At 35.4% G+C, this 15081-nt stretch overlaps 1 protein-coding gene across 1 annotated transcript in view; it reads right to left on the bottom strand.

The window, feature by feature from the left end:
* Window positions 1–7106: 7106 nt before the first annotated feature.
* Window positions 7107–15081, bottom strand: part of arap2 (arf-GAP with Rho-GAP domain, ANK repeat and PH domain-containing protein 2) — a 45613-nt gene continuing 37638 nt past the window's right edge. The window contains 5 exon segments of the mRNA XM_042726839.1: window positions 7107–7458; window positions 7750–7872; window positions 11479–11542; window positions 11761–11796; window positions 13977–14059. Of these exon segments, the coding sequence (XP_042582773.1) occupies window positions 7129–7458; window positions 7750–7872; window positions 11479–11542; window positions 11761–11796; window positions 13977–14059 (636 nt within the window). The 3' untranslated portion in view covers window positions 7107–7128.

Raw genomic sequence — 15081 nt, 5'->3', positions numbered from 1 at the left:
CAAATGAACAAAGCCAAAGGTTTTGGTTACTGTGCCCTAAAAATCAATGTTATCTTAAAAATAGCAATGTTTCTGAGTGGCTTTCAATCATGACTGAAAAAAAAAAACTGCTGTGACTCAGTCTTTAGTGGAACTGGGTGGACGGGGAGACTGAAAGACAGAGAGCGAGCGAGCGAGTGAGTGAGTGAGTGAGTGAGGGAGTGAGGGAGTAAAGAGATGATAAATGCTCTGACAAATTAGGTTAAGTATTAGTCTAGCTTGCGCTGGATGTAGCACTGGCAGCATAAATATGACAGAATGAACGCAGCCAAAGTTTGTTATCGAAATGCAAGTACAGGGCAGCGGTGATGCAGTCAGTGACAAATTGATGTCAGAGGCTAGCATAATAAAAATCATTTACCGTTGCCGTAGTTACCCAACCCTCAGTCATGCATGCTACAATAACACTAATAACTGAATGGCAAGGATAAATAGACATGTGCACGCACATGCATTGGTAGATAAAACCAATATAACTTGGACAATATTTTGTTCATTTCGATGTTAAGATATATAAATTATACACTGGCTAATTCGTACATTTTCCCCCTTTTATATATATATATATATATATATATATATATATATATATATATATATAATATTTTTTTATCTCTAAATAGGCCTCTTGTATTTGATTACCTATTTTTCTCTCTGATTTTCTCACTTACACGCAGTGTTGAAGGCATCTGCTTTTTTGAGCGTTTTCAGCATGTGGGTGCTGATATTATCTCCCATCAGCCCTACATTGTCTTTCAGCTGCTAATTAGCCACCATTGTAGTTTTGTGGCCAATCAGAGATCTTGGTGTCCGACGAGAGTTAATTTACATCAGATAAAAGGCATAATGTGATGGGATGGATTGTGGCGATGCACATTATGATCCAAAATCTGAGCTCCTGTGCCAACTGAACAACTGGTGCAATACCATTAGGGTTATTAATTTTGATAAGATAAGCCTTGTAATGATTCATAACCCCCTAAATCTCATCTCATCCGTGTATAATTTAGAGGGAATATCGGTTTATTATCGGTTAGTAGTACACATATGTTCCCTGGCTTTCATTATGCTCTGACTCTCTTGATTAGGTATAGCGTATAACGTAACAATGGGTATTTAACCTCTAAGGGCCGGCGGAAGGCGCTGGAGAAACACAGGCAGCCGGTGTGAATAACACAGTAAATTGCTGCAACAGTCTGTAATCGAAGTGAACAAACAAACAGGCTGTGATGAATGCAATTTTCATAATTTTCAGATAAGATTGCAATCTTTTATTCGCTAGCATTCTGTATTGCTAACATCATTGTCTGCAGAGTTCTTCTGCTCTTCCAGTCCTCATGGTAATTTTGCCCCATCGTTTGTTAGCTAGCAGGCAGCAATATGGCTGTGTGTCCAATTGGAGTGGCCAATATCCACATGAAGATCTGTGTCTTTGTTTATGCTGTGGGCACAATTGTCTTAGTTTGATTTCATCGGAGTGGACGTTCATTAGTGGGAGGACAGCAGACTCACATGCATTGTTGAACAATCAGGAAAAAGTTAGCGCCTATAATTACAGACTTGAAGAGAAAATCTAATCTTTTTTTAAATAATTTGTAAGATATAAAGTCTGGGGTATACGCTAAAGTTTAAAAGTCTGAGGTTAAGAATGTTTTCATTTATAGAGTTAAAACAGTAATATTATTACAATATAAAATAATGTTTTGTTTCAATATCTATTAAAATGTCATTTATTACTGAGATGACAAATCTGAATTACTCCAGCAGCCATTACTCCAGTCACATTATTCTTCTTATTATACAGAGCCACATTATTCTTCAGAAATCTTACTTATATGTTGATTTGTTTATTATTATTATTATTATTATTATTATTATTATTATTATTATTAATGATAAAGATGTTGAATATTGATTAATATTTTGTGAAAACATTAGAAAATGAATTAAATGGTGCTAATGTCGCATTTGATCAATTTTACATCCTTGCTGAATTAGAGTATTAATAAATAGCCTAATAAAAAAACACTTACTGACCCAAACCTTTTAGACAGTGGTGTATATATTCCCACTTACATCACATTGTGTGAAATTAAATCATATTGAGAGATAAAGTGTCACAAATGAAAGCTATAAAGTCAGAATTACACGAAATATATTCTGAGACGTTACACTGTGAGATAAAAAGTCAATGTTATGAGGAATTATGCCATAAAGATATAAAATTGCTGTTACCTTTGTATTTTGAATACTCTGAAGCAGAAATATATTTCTATATACTGTATGGATTCTGTATGTACTACATACAACAGAGTCTAAATCACTTTTTTAATAAGTGTATTATAGTTCAGTAACGCACTGCAAAAACACAAAAGAGGTTGGAAAAGTGACATTGTAATGCCTCACCAGTTATTTTACACTCTAACTACAAAAAGCACACTATCATTTATTTAATTAAGCTCTTAAGTCCATCATTTGAATAGTTTAACATTAATTGTCCCACAAGAGCCACTCGGTGCCTGCGGTGTGCCTAGCCGCACTGTCCCACCTTTCCTATTTTGTTGCGCAAATTAAAAGCCTAACTTGCTTTATTGACTGTTGTAATCTCTCCGGACCGCTCAGTGTTTACTGACTAATAGCATGAGGGGAAGGTTATGCATTAGTGATGAAATCTGAAAGCTCAGTGGTTGAGAGTCTTGCTTTTCAGTCTTAACAGTGAATAGACTTTGTACTGATAAAACAAAAGCCTGAGAGAAATAACAGACTATAGGGAGATGCTGCATCTTTTATGAGCAAATGTTTGTGTCATATTAGCTTAATCTCTTTTTTAAATGGATTTCGGGGAGGTGATTTGGGAGCTTTTACCTGGCGTGACTCTTATTTTAGTTTGGCCAGTCCAAAGTTAGTAGGACGAGTGTTAAAGCAAACATTTGCTACTAAAAAAATAGGACTGTTAATGTCCTCAATCAAAATGCAAGCAAAACAAAACGTTTAATAAAACTTTCAGAAAATGGTAGCCAATATGATTGCCAGGTAGCAGATGCAGCCCAACTAATTCATTCAAAACGCCCGGATTTCACCGCTTCACAGCGACCTTCCTTTGTGTGTCAAAGTCACGCATAATGTTTTCAATTATTTGAGGTCCTTTATTTCCCACACTCCTGCCATATGGTGACCTTCAGATGAGAGAAAAGCGCCCGCACGGCGTAGCAGTAATGCTTAGGCAGGAAGCGCAGCGGAAACAGGTGAGAACAAACACACATGTGCGCTTTGAGTGACAGGAGCACAGAAGCGACATGTTTCAATCAAAACCGTAACATGTGGCGATGCTCAAGGTGTCAGCATCTGACAGTCGTCATTTATAAACAGGCTAATTAATTCAAGCATAAAAACTTTAATGAGGGAGACGGCGCAGGTGTGTCATTTACACCTTTGGCTGATTACAGACAGTAAATCAGATGAAGACAATAAAACACATGGAATACAACCTGATTACCACTTTAAGACAAACAGAAACACTCTCAAATCAAAATGGCAGCAGCATACTTTTACAAGCAGATCATAAACCACTGGCAGTGCTCCAGTAGTATTATTTATACAGACGCTGAGGAGTTGAGAGAGCACTTGTAAAGTGACTGCAAATAAACAGATGCAACATATATACAGTGAATATACAGTATATACACTACTCTTCAAAAGTCTGAGGTGAGATTTTTTTTTTTTTTTTTTACTTTTAGTTAGCAAAGATGCATTAAATTGATTAAAAGCCCCATTAAAGGCTTTTATAATGTTACAAAAGATTGCTGTCCTTTTTAACATTTTAGTGGCATTGAGATACTATTATACAGTGCTAAAAAAAAAAGAAATGAAAGGAACACTTTTTAATCAGAGTATAGCATCAAGTCCATTAAACTTCTGGGATATTGATCTGGTAAGTTAAGTAGCAGAGGGGGTTGTTAATCAGTTGCTGCTTTGGTGTTAATGAAATTAACAACAGGTACACTAGACAGGCAACAATAAGATGACCCCCAAAACAGGAATGGTTTTACAGGTGGAGGCCATTGACATTTTTTTCCCCTACTCATTCTGACTGTTTTTCACTAGTTTTACATTTGGCTAGGGTCAGTGTCACTACTGGTAGCATGAGGCGATACCTACAAAGGTTGCACAGGCAGTCCAACTCAACCATTACTGCACATCAAAACATGCCATTGCCAGAAGGTTTGCTGTGTCTCCCAGCACAGTCTCAAAAATGAGGAGGAGATTCCAGGAGACAGGCAGTTACTCTAGGAGAGCTGGACAGGGCCATAGAAGGTCCTTGAACCATAAGCAGGACTGGTATCTGTTCATTTGTGCCAGCAGGAACAGGATGAGCACTGCCAGAGCCCTACAAAATGTTATGCTGCCTGTAACATTGTTCAGCATGACCGGTTTAGTAGTGGGTCATTGATGGTCTGGGGAGGCATATCCATGGAGGGACGCACAGACCTCTACAGGCTAGACAGTTGTACCCTGACTGCTATTAGATATCGGGATGAAATCATTGGACCCATTGTAAGACTCTTCGCTGGTGCAGTGGATCCTGGGTTCCTCCTGGTGCACGAGAATGCCTGGCCTCATGTGGCGAGAGTATGCAGGCAGTTCCTGGAAGATGAAGGAATTGATACCATTGAATGGCCCCCATGCTCGCCTGACCTAAATCCAATAGCCTCCACCTCCACACAACGCCGCCAGGTTGGACCTCAAGACTGTCCAGGAGCTCAGTGATGCCCTGGTCCAGATCTGGGAGGAAATGCCCCAGGACACCATCAGTCCACTAATTAATAGAAGGGGCCGAACAAAATACGCATGCATACAAGCATGTGGGGGCCATACAAACTACAAATCACCAAAATGAACTACCCCAATGAATCATAATCAAAACTTAATTTTCAGCCTTCTGTAGGTTGATCATTTTGAAATTTGTGAAATTTTTGGGGTTTTGTGAAATTTTCAGCCCACTGTAGATTGATCATTTTCATTTCCATCAAACGATGTGGCATCCTTTGATTCCTAACACATTACCTAGTCCATATCAGTATAGTTGTCCAGCATATTTTCCCCATTGAGATCTGATGTTTTCAAAGTGTTCCTTTAATTTTTTGAGCAGTGTAGTTTTTGTTAATATTTTGAATTCGATTTTATTTTATCTGCTGTTCATGTTAATTGTTGTTGTTTAGTTTAAGTTTTAGCATTTTTTTAAACACAACTATATAATTTTTCATTTTAATCGTTATCATTTTTATTTCAGTTTTAGTTTATTTCAGTAAGTTAAACTAAATGAAAATGAGAAATATTGCCTTGGAAATATGCTAAAATATTTTAATATTTTAATATAGTTAATATTTATTTTATTTTAACTAACATAATGTTTTTTATGGTTTTAGTTAACTAATTAATTCATATATTAAAATAGAGAACAATTATTACTGTATTTTTTATCAAATATACACAGCCTTGGTGAGCATATAAGACTTCTTTAAAAATTAAATAATCTTAGCAACCTCAAACTTTTGAATGCTAGTGTACTATATGAACCATTTAACTTTATTTGCATGTCACAAAGACTTTAGTATGTTACATGTTTTGATGACAGGTAGAGTGCATGATTACCATTTTAAAAACAGCCAATGAAATGCAGATGGCTGTTAAGTGATTCATAATCTACATAAAATGTCAACTATAAATATTTCATATCAAACTGGGTGACAATATTCAGAGTGTATGCTTTCCTACTATTATGCATTATTCAACAACTTTGGAGTGTTTGGAATGCTGGGTAAGTTTTGTATCCAACTATAAATAGGCACAAGATCCTCTTGGTAGACCATTAGGATTGTAATGACTAATTCAGCTCACTTCTGAACAGCCACTTTCATTACATGGAGGTTTGATAAGTTCTAAACAGATCAATGCAATTGGAGCATCATTGTCTGGTAGAGTCTTCAACCTCCGCTGGCACAAAAACAGAGGAATGAGAATGAGGGAAAACAGCAGGGCTATTTTTGTACCCAACTATAAAAAGGCCATACAATTCTCTGGAGTCAAAAACATGTTTGGTAGATCTTGAAGCACATCAGTATCAAAATGATCAAAATAGAACCAAAAATAGTTGAACTGAACTAAAAATTGCTTCTCTTGAGATTACTTTACAGTAAGGTTCAATTTGTTAGCATTAGCCAATGCATTAGGTATCATGAACTACATAACAACCTTTTAGTGTTGATTTATAAACATGCAGTACATCTGTTCATTTCATATTTCTTTCATTAATTAATGTAACGTGAATTGTAAAAAATGTGTTAAATTTATAGAAATTAACTTAAACCTAGACTAACGAATGCTGTAAAAGTATTGGTAACTGTTCATTATACCTAACAGATTACAGTTGTTACAGTGTTGTAAGTACATTATGGAAGTGCACTTTTTTTTCCTCCTGGAATCACAAGATCCTTTTTTTGGATTGTGATACACATCTGACTATGAATGTGTAAACAACTGTTGTTTCACTGGAAGATTAATTTATGATTTTTTTATTGAAAATTACGAGGCCAAAAAAAAAGATGCATAGATTAATTGTTCACAATGTGATTAATATTAAGGATTTAGAAAAAAGGGTAAAATTCTATTTCATGCCAACTTTAACTAATGCTAATGTTACCATTCCACTCATCTCAGAACAACCAGTTTCAAAATATGAAGATTTAAGATGATATTGGAACATTGTTGTCTATAGTAGTGTCTTTTTCAACCTCATTGAGAATAAAAACAGATATGAGAACGAAGAGGGAAATGCCTGTTATCATGCAAAAGCCTAAAACAATAATTAATGTTCAATAAAACTGAATTATATGGTTCTAAATTGAAGGATAAAGGATAAATGCAACCCATGGCAAACAGCTGTAGTTGTGCGCATAAAAAAAGTAGTACATCCAACCTCCTTACTGAGAACTGTCTGAGTTTTGTGGCTTGATTTGTCTTGGTTTTTCCTCATGCACAATGGAAGAGCAACAGACAAGAGTCTTGTCTTTCTGTCTCTGTCTGTCTCTCTTAATTGTCTTCTTTCGGAAAGCGTCCTGTTTTGTTGAGAACAGTACTTAGTTCATTAATGAGGTTTTGTGGCAACTGCGCACCTCTGCTGGGCAACACAGCCTTCTTGTGTGATAGCTGGGTGAGAGCACTGGGGTCTTGTTGAAGTGATGGTCTACGCAGAGACTGGAGTGTGTCATCAATCACCATTTCAAGCCCGGAGACACTTGGAGTTCCTTCACAGCTTGCCAATTTATGCGTCAAGTCCGGTTGGTTGCTCACATCTGAGGTCATTTGGTTTTGTGTATTTGAACCTTCTATACTTGTAGTGAGGACTGACTTCCCTTTAGCCTGCAGAATAGGGGGAAGAACATGGATATACATGGCTATATGAGTAAAAGGCTGTTTTGTACGCAGTGGATAAACTTGATTCCCAATTCCAACAACCATTTTTCTGTACAAGACGACATGGATATGGTTTAACTGACAACAAAGATGGAGATCAGAGCTGATCTACTGCCAACTGTGCTGGCCTTTAGAAGTGTTCATTGAAGCACAAAAGTCATTAAGCAACATTAAATGAAAAGGTTTGTTGAGTATTTGTGACATTTATGTGAGTGTAGAACAGGTTTTAGTGCTGACCTCTCTCTGATGTCTGGCTGTGCTGGTCTTTGCAGTGCTGTAAGTGGATGTTCTTCCTCTGCTCAGGTTATAAGGTAACGATGCGCTCTGCCTTAGGTCTTTAGGCCATAAGTCACTGGCATGCTGCAAACACATTTAGATTTAAGAATTTACAAGTTGCTTTTTCCTACTTTGTGTTGAAGATTTACGTTTTATCAGTCTATGCAGAATCAATCTTGTTGATGTCAATGCAATGCTCTATTGTTTAAGCTAAAAGAAACAGGGTAATTTCTAGGCAATCAAATATTTTACAGGTGAACGTTACTAGAAAAGCCAATAGGAAATAACAGTGTTTGCAAGACAGCAAAGGTACAGAAACTTGTCATAATGTCTACTCCACCATAAAAAAATTTAAGAAATGAATCACTAATGAAAAGTGACAGTAAGGGCATTTAAAATGTTACAAAAAAAATTATATTTCAAATAAATGCTGTTATTTTCAAATTTCTATTCTTCAAAGAATCCTGGAAAAAATTTAAAACGGTGTCCACAAAAATATTAAGCAGCACAACTGTTTTCAAAACAAATAATAATAAGAAATATTTCTACTTTATTACTTTATTTATATTACTTGAGCACTAAATCAGCATATTAGAATGGTTTCTGAAGGATCATGTGATACTGAAGACTGGAGTTATAGCTGCTGACAATTCACCTTTGAAATCAGGAATAAATTAAATTTTAAAATATATAAAATTAAAAAACAGTTACGGCATATATATTCCACAATAAATGCAGCCTTAATGAGCATACAACATCTATTTCAAAAACATGAAACGATCTTACTGACAGCTAACGTGTGAACGATAGTGAATTCTGCCAGCTGAACATTAATATTAACACTTGACCTAACTATAAATTGTTAAACATATGCAAGAACAAAAACACATTCACAATATGCAAGTATGCAAATAGATTGATAGACTGCAGGAGTGAGTGTAATTTAGTATGCAAATATTATGGTGACATCATCTCTTCGTTTGAATGCTAAGCATTCTATATTTTCAAACTCCAAAAAAAGTTTAGTAAATAGTAAATTATTTAGAAAAACTGCTTTATAATAATGTTTTAAGGAATATCATTACTGCCTTCCAAGCACTTTATTTATATAACAGTTATATAAGAGTCGATTTGACACATTTCTCCAAACTCAGGTCACTGTTCTCAAAACAGTTAACACAGTGATCGGAATACTTTGTAATTGTGCTAAACAGATTGAACGTTTCTGTTCATTTCATACAAATTACAAATCATGCAAATAATTTTCTCAAAACAATGTGCACAAAACTCTCTAATGTTTTCACAATAGTTAAATCAACCAATCAATACTTTAAAATATCTGAAAAAAAGTTTTACACAAATCATACATTTATGTACCATTTGTCCAAACACAACAAACAAAAATCTGTAATTTATCAGTCTATCAAATGAAAATGATGTATTTTTGATTGGCCCTTAACTCTTAGGTTAATCATACACTCAACACAAAAAAAACACTAATCACTTACCCATTTATCACAATTGCTTTAGAGTAATAATGAAAGGGAAAGTATACAAAGAGCAAGAACGAATATGCAAAAAAATAGTTCCATACAGAAAATGAATACCTTACTTTTTAAGCTTTAAGTCTCAGGCAAGTGAAATGTTTAAAACTTCCATATATTCTCGAGCAGCTCTAACTAACACTAACTTTTTGACCTTAATGATGTAGGAACAAATGTGCTGGAACATTCCGGACCTATTCCTGAGCTGAACACTCACTAAGACAGCTCATACTTTCCACTGTGACTTTATGGCCTTTGAGTTGTTCTTCACGTCTACATCCTCATTTTAGCAGCAGGTCTCATCTGCCTGTTCCTTTACAAACCCAGCACTGCTCGCCAGTTTCTATGGAAACCATGCCAAGCAGAATGCTGGGTGAAATGGAAGCAGCGAGAGGTTAGAAGAGTCTCAGTGCACAGAGTATCAATTAATCTACCTGCATGGACTGCACAACCGCTTTTAGTACATGTAATAATGTGACAAAACAATATGTAAACGGAATTAAGAATACATGCCCTCCACTCCTCATTTACTCTACTGCTTGAAGAGGAAAAAAAAAAACTCTCCGCCCCACCTCCCTGGAAGAGGAAAAAAATTAAGAACCGAAGCGCTTTATTTTTCTTCCTCGTATCAGTTCAAAGCCACAAAAGCAAGAATAAACCTCGACAATGAAAACAGTGAACCTGTGGGAAGTAGATAAGGATGAGGCATTAGGACCGAAGAGAGGGGCAGGAAAAATCTGAGAGGGTTAGAGGATTGGAGGAGAGATCTAAACAATGGCTAGATCATCTACTACAGTACTTCTCTGCCATCTCTTGCCTTTGGTTTAAGTTATTAATAGTGAATCAGCTGAGTCAGGCCCTCTGTGTGTAGTAGCGCCCGGCTTGTCTAAAGAAGAGTCTGCTGGAACCAGTGTTACTGTGGCAGTCTGCATGACCTTATTTCAGCTAAAAGACCTTTCCGGATAATGTGATTTATACTCATGGAGGATGACCTTGAAAACATTCCCTCAATTCTTAGGGCTAGTTTTCGTCTAACTTTCTCTGGGAAAAGGAAATGCAGTGTTATAAAAAGGACTGTGGGGGTATCATGACCCTTGTGAAAAAGAAGAAGCACACTTTAGCATACTAAAAATAGTACAAAAAATATAATACTGCCTGAGAGAGTTACTGTAAGTGTGAACAGAATGCAATGTTATCAGCATGCTAATTGCAATGCAATGAAAATGTATCATATTCTAAATTTACATAAAACATTTGAGTGCTTTTTGACCCAATTATGTAGGACATCTTTATATGTAATTCCCTTTATTGTTTTCGAAATATGGTCAACGTTTAATGCCAAATGTACTGGCAGTCATTGATGGAAAACTTATATAACACTAAATCTACTTTAATGCCATTTTTACTGAAACAGGTATGTGTTCTGTATTAAGTTATATTTGTAATTACACATTTGAGATAATGAAGTTACAATTTAGTAAATTTAAAATATATATTGAATAACACAGTATAATTTAAATATAATCAAGTGCTTTACATATGCTTTAGTATGTTCCTCAACACATCAAATAAATGTGCTTCATTAAAGCGGATGATTTAAATGTAATTTAAAGCAAAATTCTTAATTTGACATTATTACAAATTGCACTTTTTAAAACATAAAAACATTTGAAGCAAAGCTGTGAAAGTGTAGGTGTATCTTTAAGAACAAGTAAGTTCTGGCCTTTATTTTATTAACATTACATCTGTAAGTGTACTGTTTAAATATGTACTTTTAAAATTTCTTTTCATTTGAAGTATGTTACAAGTGCACATATGATACAGTTAAGCACGCTTCTTTTTTTACACAATGAAGCAGAGCTATGGTATCAGATGGTAATACCATGTATTTACAAGGTACTCCGAAGTACTTTACAGAATACCTTCAATCTCCAAAAAAAAAAAAAAAAAAAAACATGATAATATCATGGAACTTTATGAAGCTACAAAAAAATGCCAAATTTTTCATTGCTAAATTCAAAATAAACCCCAACTAAGTGCCAGATGTGGAACAGCAACAGCAACAGCAACAAAAAACTCTTCCCATGCCCATTTGTAACAATGTTAACTGCACATTATGAGCACTTAGAAAATGAAGAAAGCTCACCTTCACTCTGATAATGGAGGTGACCCAGTCCTGCTGAGATTCATTCCCTTTACAGCAGAAATACCTTTTTGAGGGAGGACACAGAGGCACATATTCAGAACACTGAGGCACAGTCATGCAGTTCTGTAGTTCAAGTACTAAGCTGTACAAAACCTTAGTAAGTTTCAGGCAGAAATATGAAAAAAATGTCTATTATTCAGGTCCAGATAAATGTTTTTCCTAAAAACCGTGCTGAAGCGTGTGATTGACTGTGCAGTTAGGAACAGAGTTAATTGCACTTACCACTGCTGCTTTTTAGTATAAACAGTAAAACCCCAACTGTTGAAAATGAGTCAGAAAAACAACAACAGAAAGTATTCCATTAGTTTCGCAGCATTACATTCAGGTTCTCCACATCAATTTACAACTATTTTCAGCTTTTCCTGATGGCGCCACAGTCTGACCCCTTGAGAACCTCTAAAGTGCTAAGATACCATTAAATTCAGCTTAACTTTCACAGCCAGCTGACAAGCCTAATAGAAAAGATGACCTATTTTGCTTGTGTAAGAGAATTATATCAATGTTACATGGCCTGTTATACTTTACACTCTTACAGATTTAACTGTTTTGCTAACCTACTTCTCGTTAATTTATTAAATTCATTTTTCTTGGTCTAAATGGTTCAAACTAAATTCTGACCTTACACACAGCATTTTAGTCAATGTGGCTGACAAACAGCTGTTATTTCCACACAACTGGTCACGCAATGAGCGTTAAAATGTGTTTCTTCAACCTCTGGCACTTTGTCCCTGGTGTTTTGTTGCTGTTGTTTTTTTTTTGTTTTTTGTTTTGAAGACAAACAAACATTTATTGCCATTTTATATATTGATTTTATTGCTTCACTCTGAAAACCCAGTATAAAATATGAATTCAAAACTTAATCTTATAAAATAATGAAATACAACATTTCAATATGTATAATGTGCAAACTATATGTGCAAAGTCTCCCACTTTTGACATCACTACCACCACAACAAATACTTTTGCTTCAATTACGGTTTCTTCAAAAGATGAGATAAGATGAAACATGATCATTCAAGGAAAATATTACATGTAATAAAGGCATCACATTTTGTTTGGTTCAATTAAGCTGTACAGTCATTTTGTCATAAGTGTGAAAATATTACCAAATTGTGTTTAGATTAGGTTACAAAAAATCCATCTATAAAATTAGCCTTAGAAAAGAACCTGTCACAGGACTTATTTAAAATGTGGCCACCTTTGATAAATTATTTTTTTGTTATAGGAAAATCATGGCCATGTTATATTAATTATTTTGTTTCCTTGTTTTAATTTAATTAAATCATGGCCACCAATTCATTCCCACAACTTTCTAATTTGCGGCCACATATTATTAATTTGTTTTAGTTAAAGTGTGGCAATGTTGTATTCATTTATTCCCTTGTTTTAAATTAGCTAAATCGTGGCCATTTTTGTGGAATGAATTCTTATTTAATGATCAAGTTATCTTGTTTTTTTTCCCCTGCATGTCATGTGCAGGCTCCAGCAATGTGTAAAATGTCATTTCCACCACACGTTATCAAACACCATACTCCATTTGAAATGTGGTGAAATTGTCACTGTGGTAGAAATGTTCATGACGGTTCCTGTGACGCACGTATGTCCATTGTAGGACAAAGTAAACATGAGAGTGTGAAAATGAGTTAATTTTCTAGTCCAGGGAACAAAAGTGCCTAGAGTTGAAGAAACACCCTCAAATGAACAAAGACTAAACAGTTTGCATGTCAATACCTCAATGAAACATTCAAATAAAATAATGTGCAAAATAACAGATTGCAAGTCATTTAAGGGTAAATGCTATTGTAAGAATCATGCCGTGGATACATTCACAAGGAAAATTATGAATAAATGATCATTAGCAAAAAAAAAAACGCACTCATAAATTACACTACAGTCATAAATCACAAAAACGCAACATTATTGAAATGAAACAAATCCACAGTTAACAATTTTCCCAGCAGGAGAGAGAAAAACATAGTACAGTGTATTTGCTAAATTACGTTTAATGAATTTTGTAATTGTGAGATATAAATCTGCTTTCAGATTGACTGTGATAGTCTTGTTTCTGAGGAGGGCATTTGGCACTAATCCAAGCAGCTCTGTGTGTTTGGCACAAGAGATAAAGACTGAACTCGGAGCTCATTTGAGCACAAACCTAGAGTTAATGTCAGAGCATTTATGAATCGATCTTAATTACACATTTAGGATTATTAATACATCTTTCAGTGTGGCCACACTAATTTAGAATAATTTGTTTTATACCACTGTTTGTGGGCTCTACGTGCTCCGGATTAAAATAAGTATCATAATTTGTTACAAAAAGCACCAGTTTGTTGATGAACTTGAGAAAGTCACGATTAGGTAGCACTTTTTTTAAAATGTGAAAGATAAATAATTGTGTCAAATGGTTTTTAGTGCACTAGATAAAAGACCATTACCTGCTTGTTGGTTTCAACTTCCTTCGTAGCCCTAAGTAACATTTAACAGACTTTAATGGAGCCTCTCTTTCTGGTTTGGTACTCTGTGGAAACAATAGCACATGTTTCAAAATCAACACAGGGCTTTTATTAAAAAAATATTCTGTCTCTACACATATTTTAAAGTACATAGCTCAAGATTTATGCTGCTTTATAACAATGCTATATATCTATCAAAATCCTCTCCAAACAATCTGCTTTATTTCCCGCAACTCATTCGCTTGAATCAAAAGGGGAAAAAACTTCAATTTCCTCTTTACAGCTGTTGGGAGCCCAAGGGCATTGTGTAAACTAGCATGTGCCGACAACTTTGTTGTTGTTGCCTGGAAGGGATGTACTTCGTACGTAATGCACTGCAAAACACAAGCGGCTCAGGCGAACACATCGACGACAGCAAAATAAGATCTAAACGAGAGTCCTAACTTACAAAGAAAGCAAGAAACAGAAAACAAAGGCAACAGAATATCAATTAAATTTCTGCTTCACAGCCAATTCCCACCTTCTTCACTTGATAATTAGCTGAATATTTCGCAGCAGCCAGAAATTACACTAATTAAGGAAAGAACAGCCTTCATTCAGAGTGCCTTCGCCTCTCCGCCTTCCCTCCATCTCTCACACACACACACACACATCCACACTTTGCTCAAATATCAGTTATTAACACATCCTGCACTCTTTAGGAGACTGTGTCTTAGATCATGGAGCATGTGCCCCTGAGGAAGAGCAGACCGGCGTGTGCACAGAGTGAATAAAGCAAGTATGAGGAGATATTACAGAGAGAGAACCTAACAGACTGCAGTCGTTAAAATCACTGTACTCATTTCAGAGGGTATGAGAATCCCACATTACTTTAATTCAAAATGAAAATAGCCATTAAGGGTTTATTTGTTTCCTTTTTTTTTCCCCTCCACGCTTATTACAAGCGGGCCCCTGCGATTGGCCCAAAGCAGGTAATTTCACATCCGCTGTGTTTTTTAATTACTATTTCATCTGTAAACGCATGCTAAGAAAACAAACAGAGCTAATATGAAATGCCACGGTGAAAAATCTAAATTGGTAAACTGGC

Source organism: Cyprinus carpio, chromosome B7, assembly GCF_018340385.1.
Source record: "Cyprinus carpio isolate SPL01 chromosome B7, ASM1834038v1, whole genome shotgun sequence".
Taxonomy (NCBI): Eukaryota; Metazoa; Chordata; class Actinopteri; order Cypriniformes; family Cyprinidae; genus Cyprinus; species Cyprinus carpio.
This window is presented reverse-complemented; position numbering and strand designations above follow the sequence as displayed.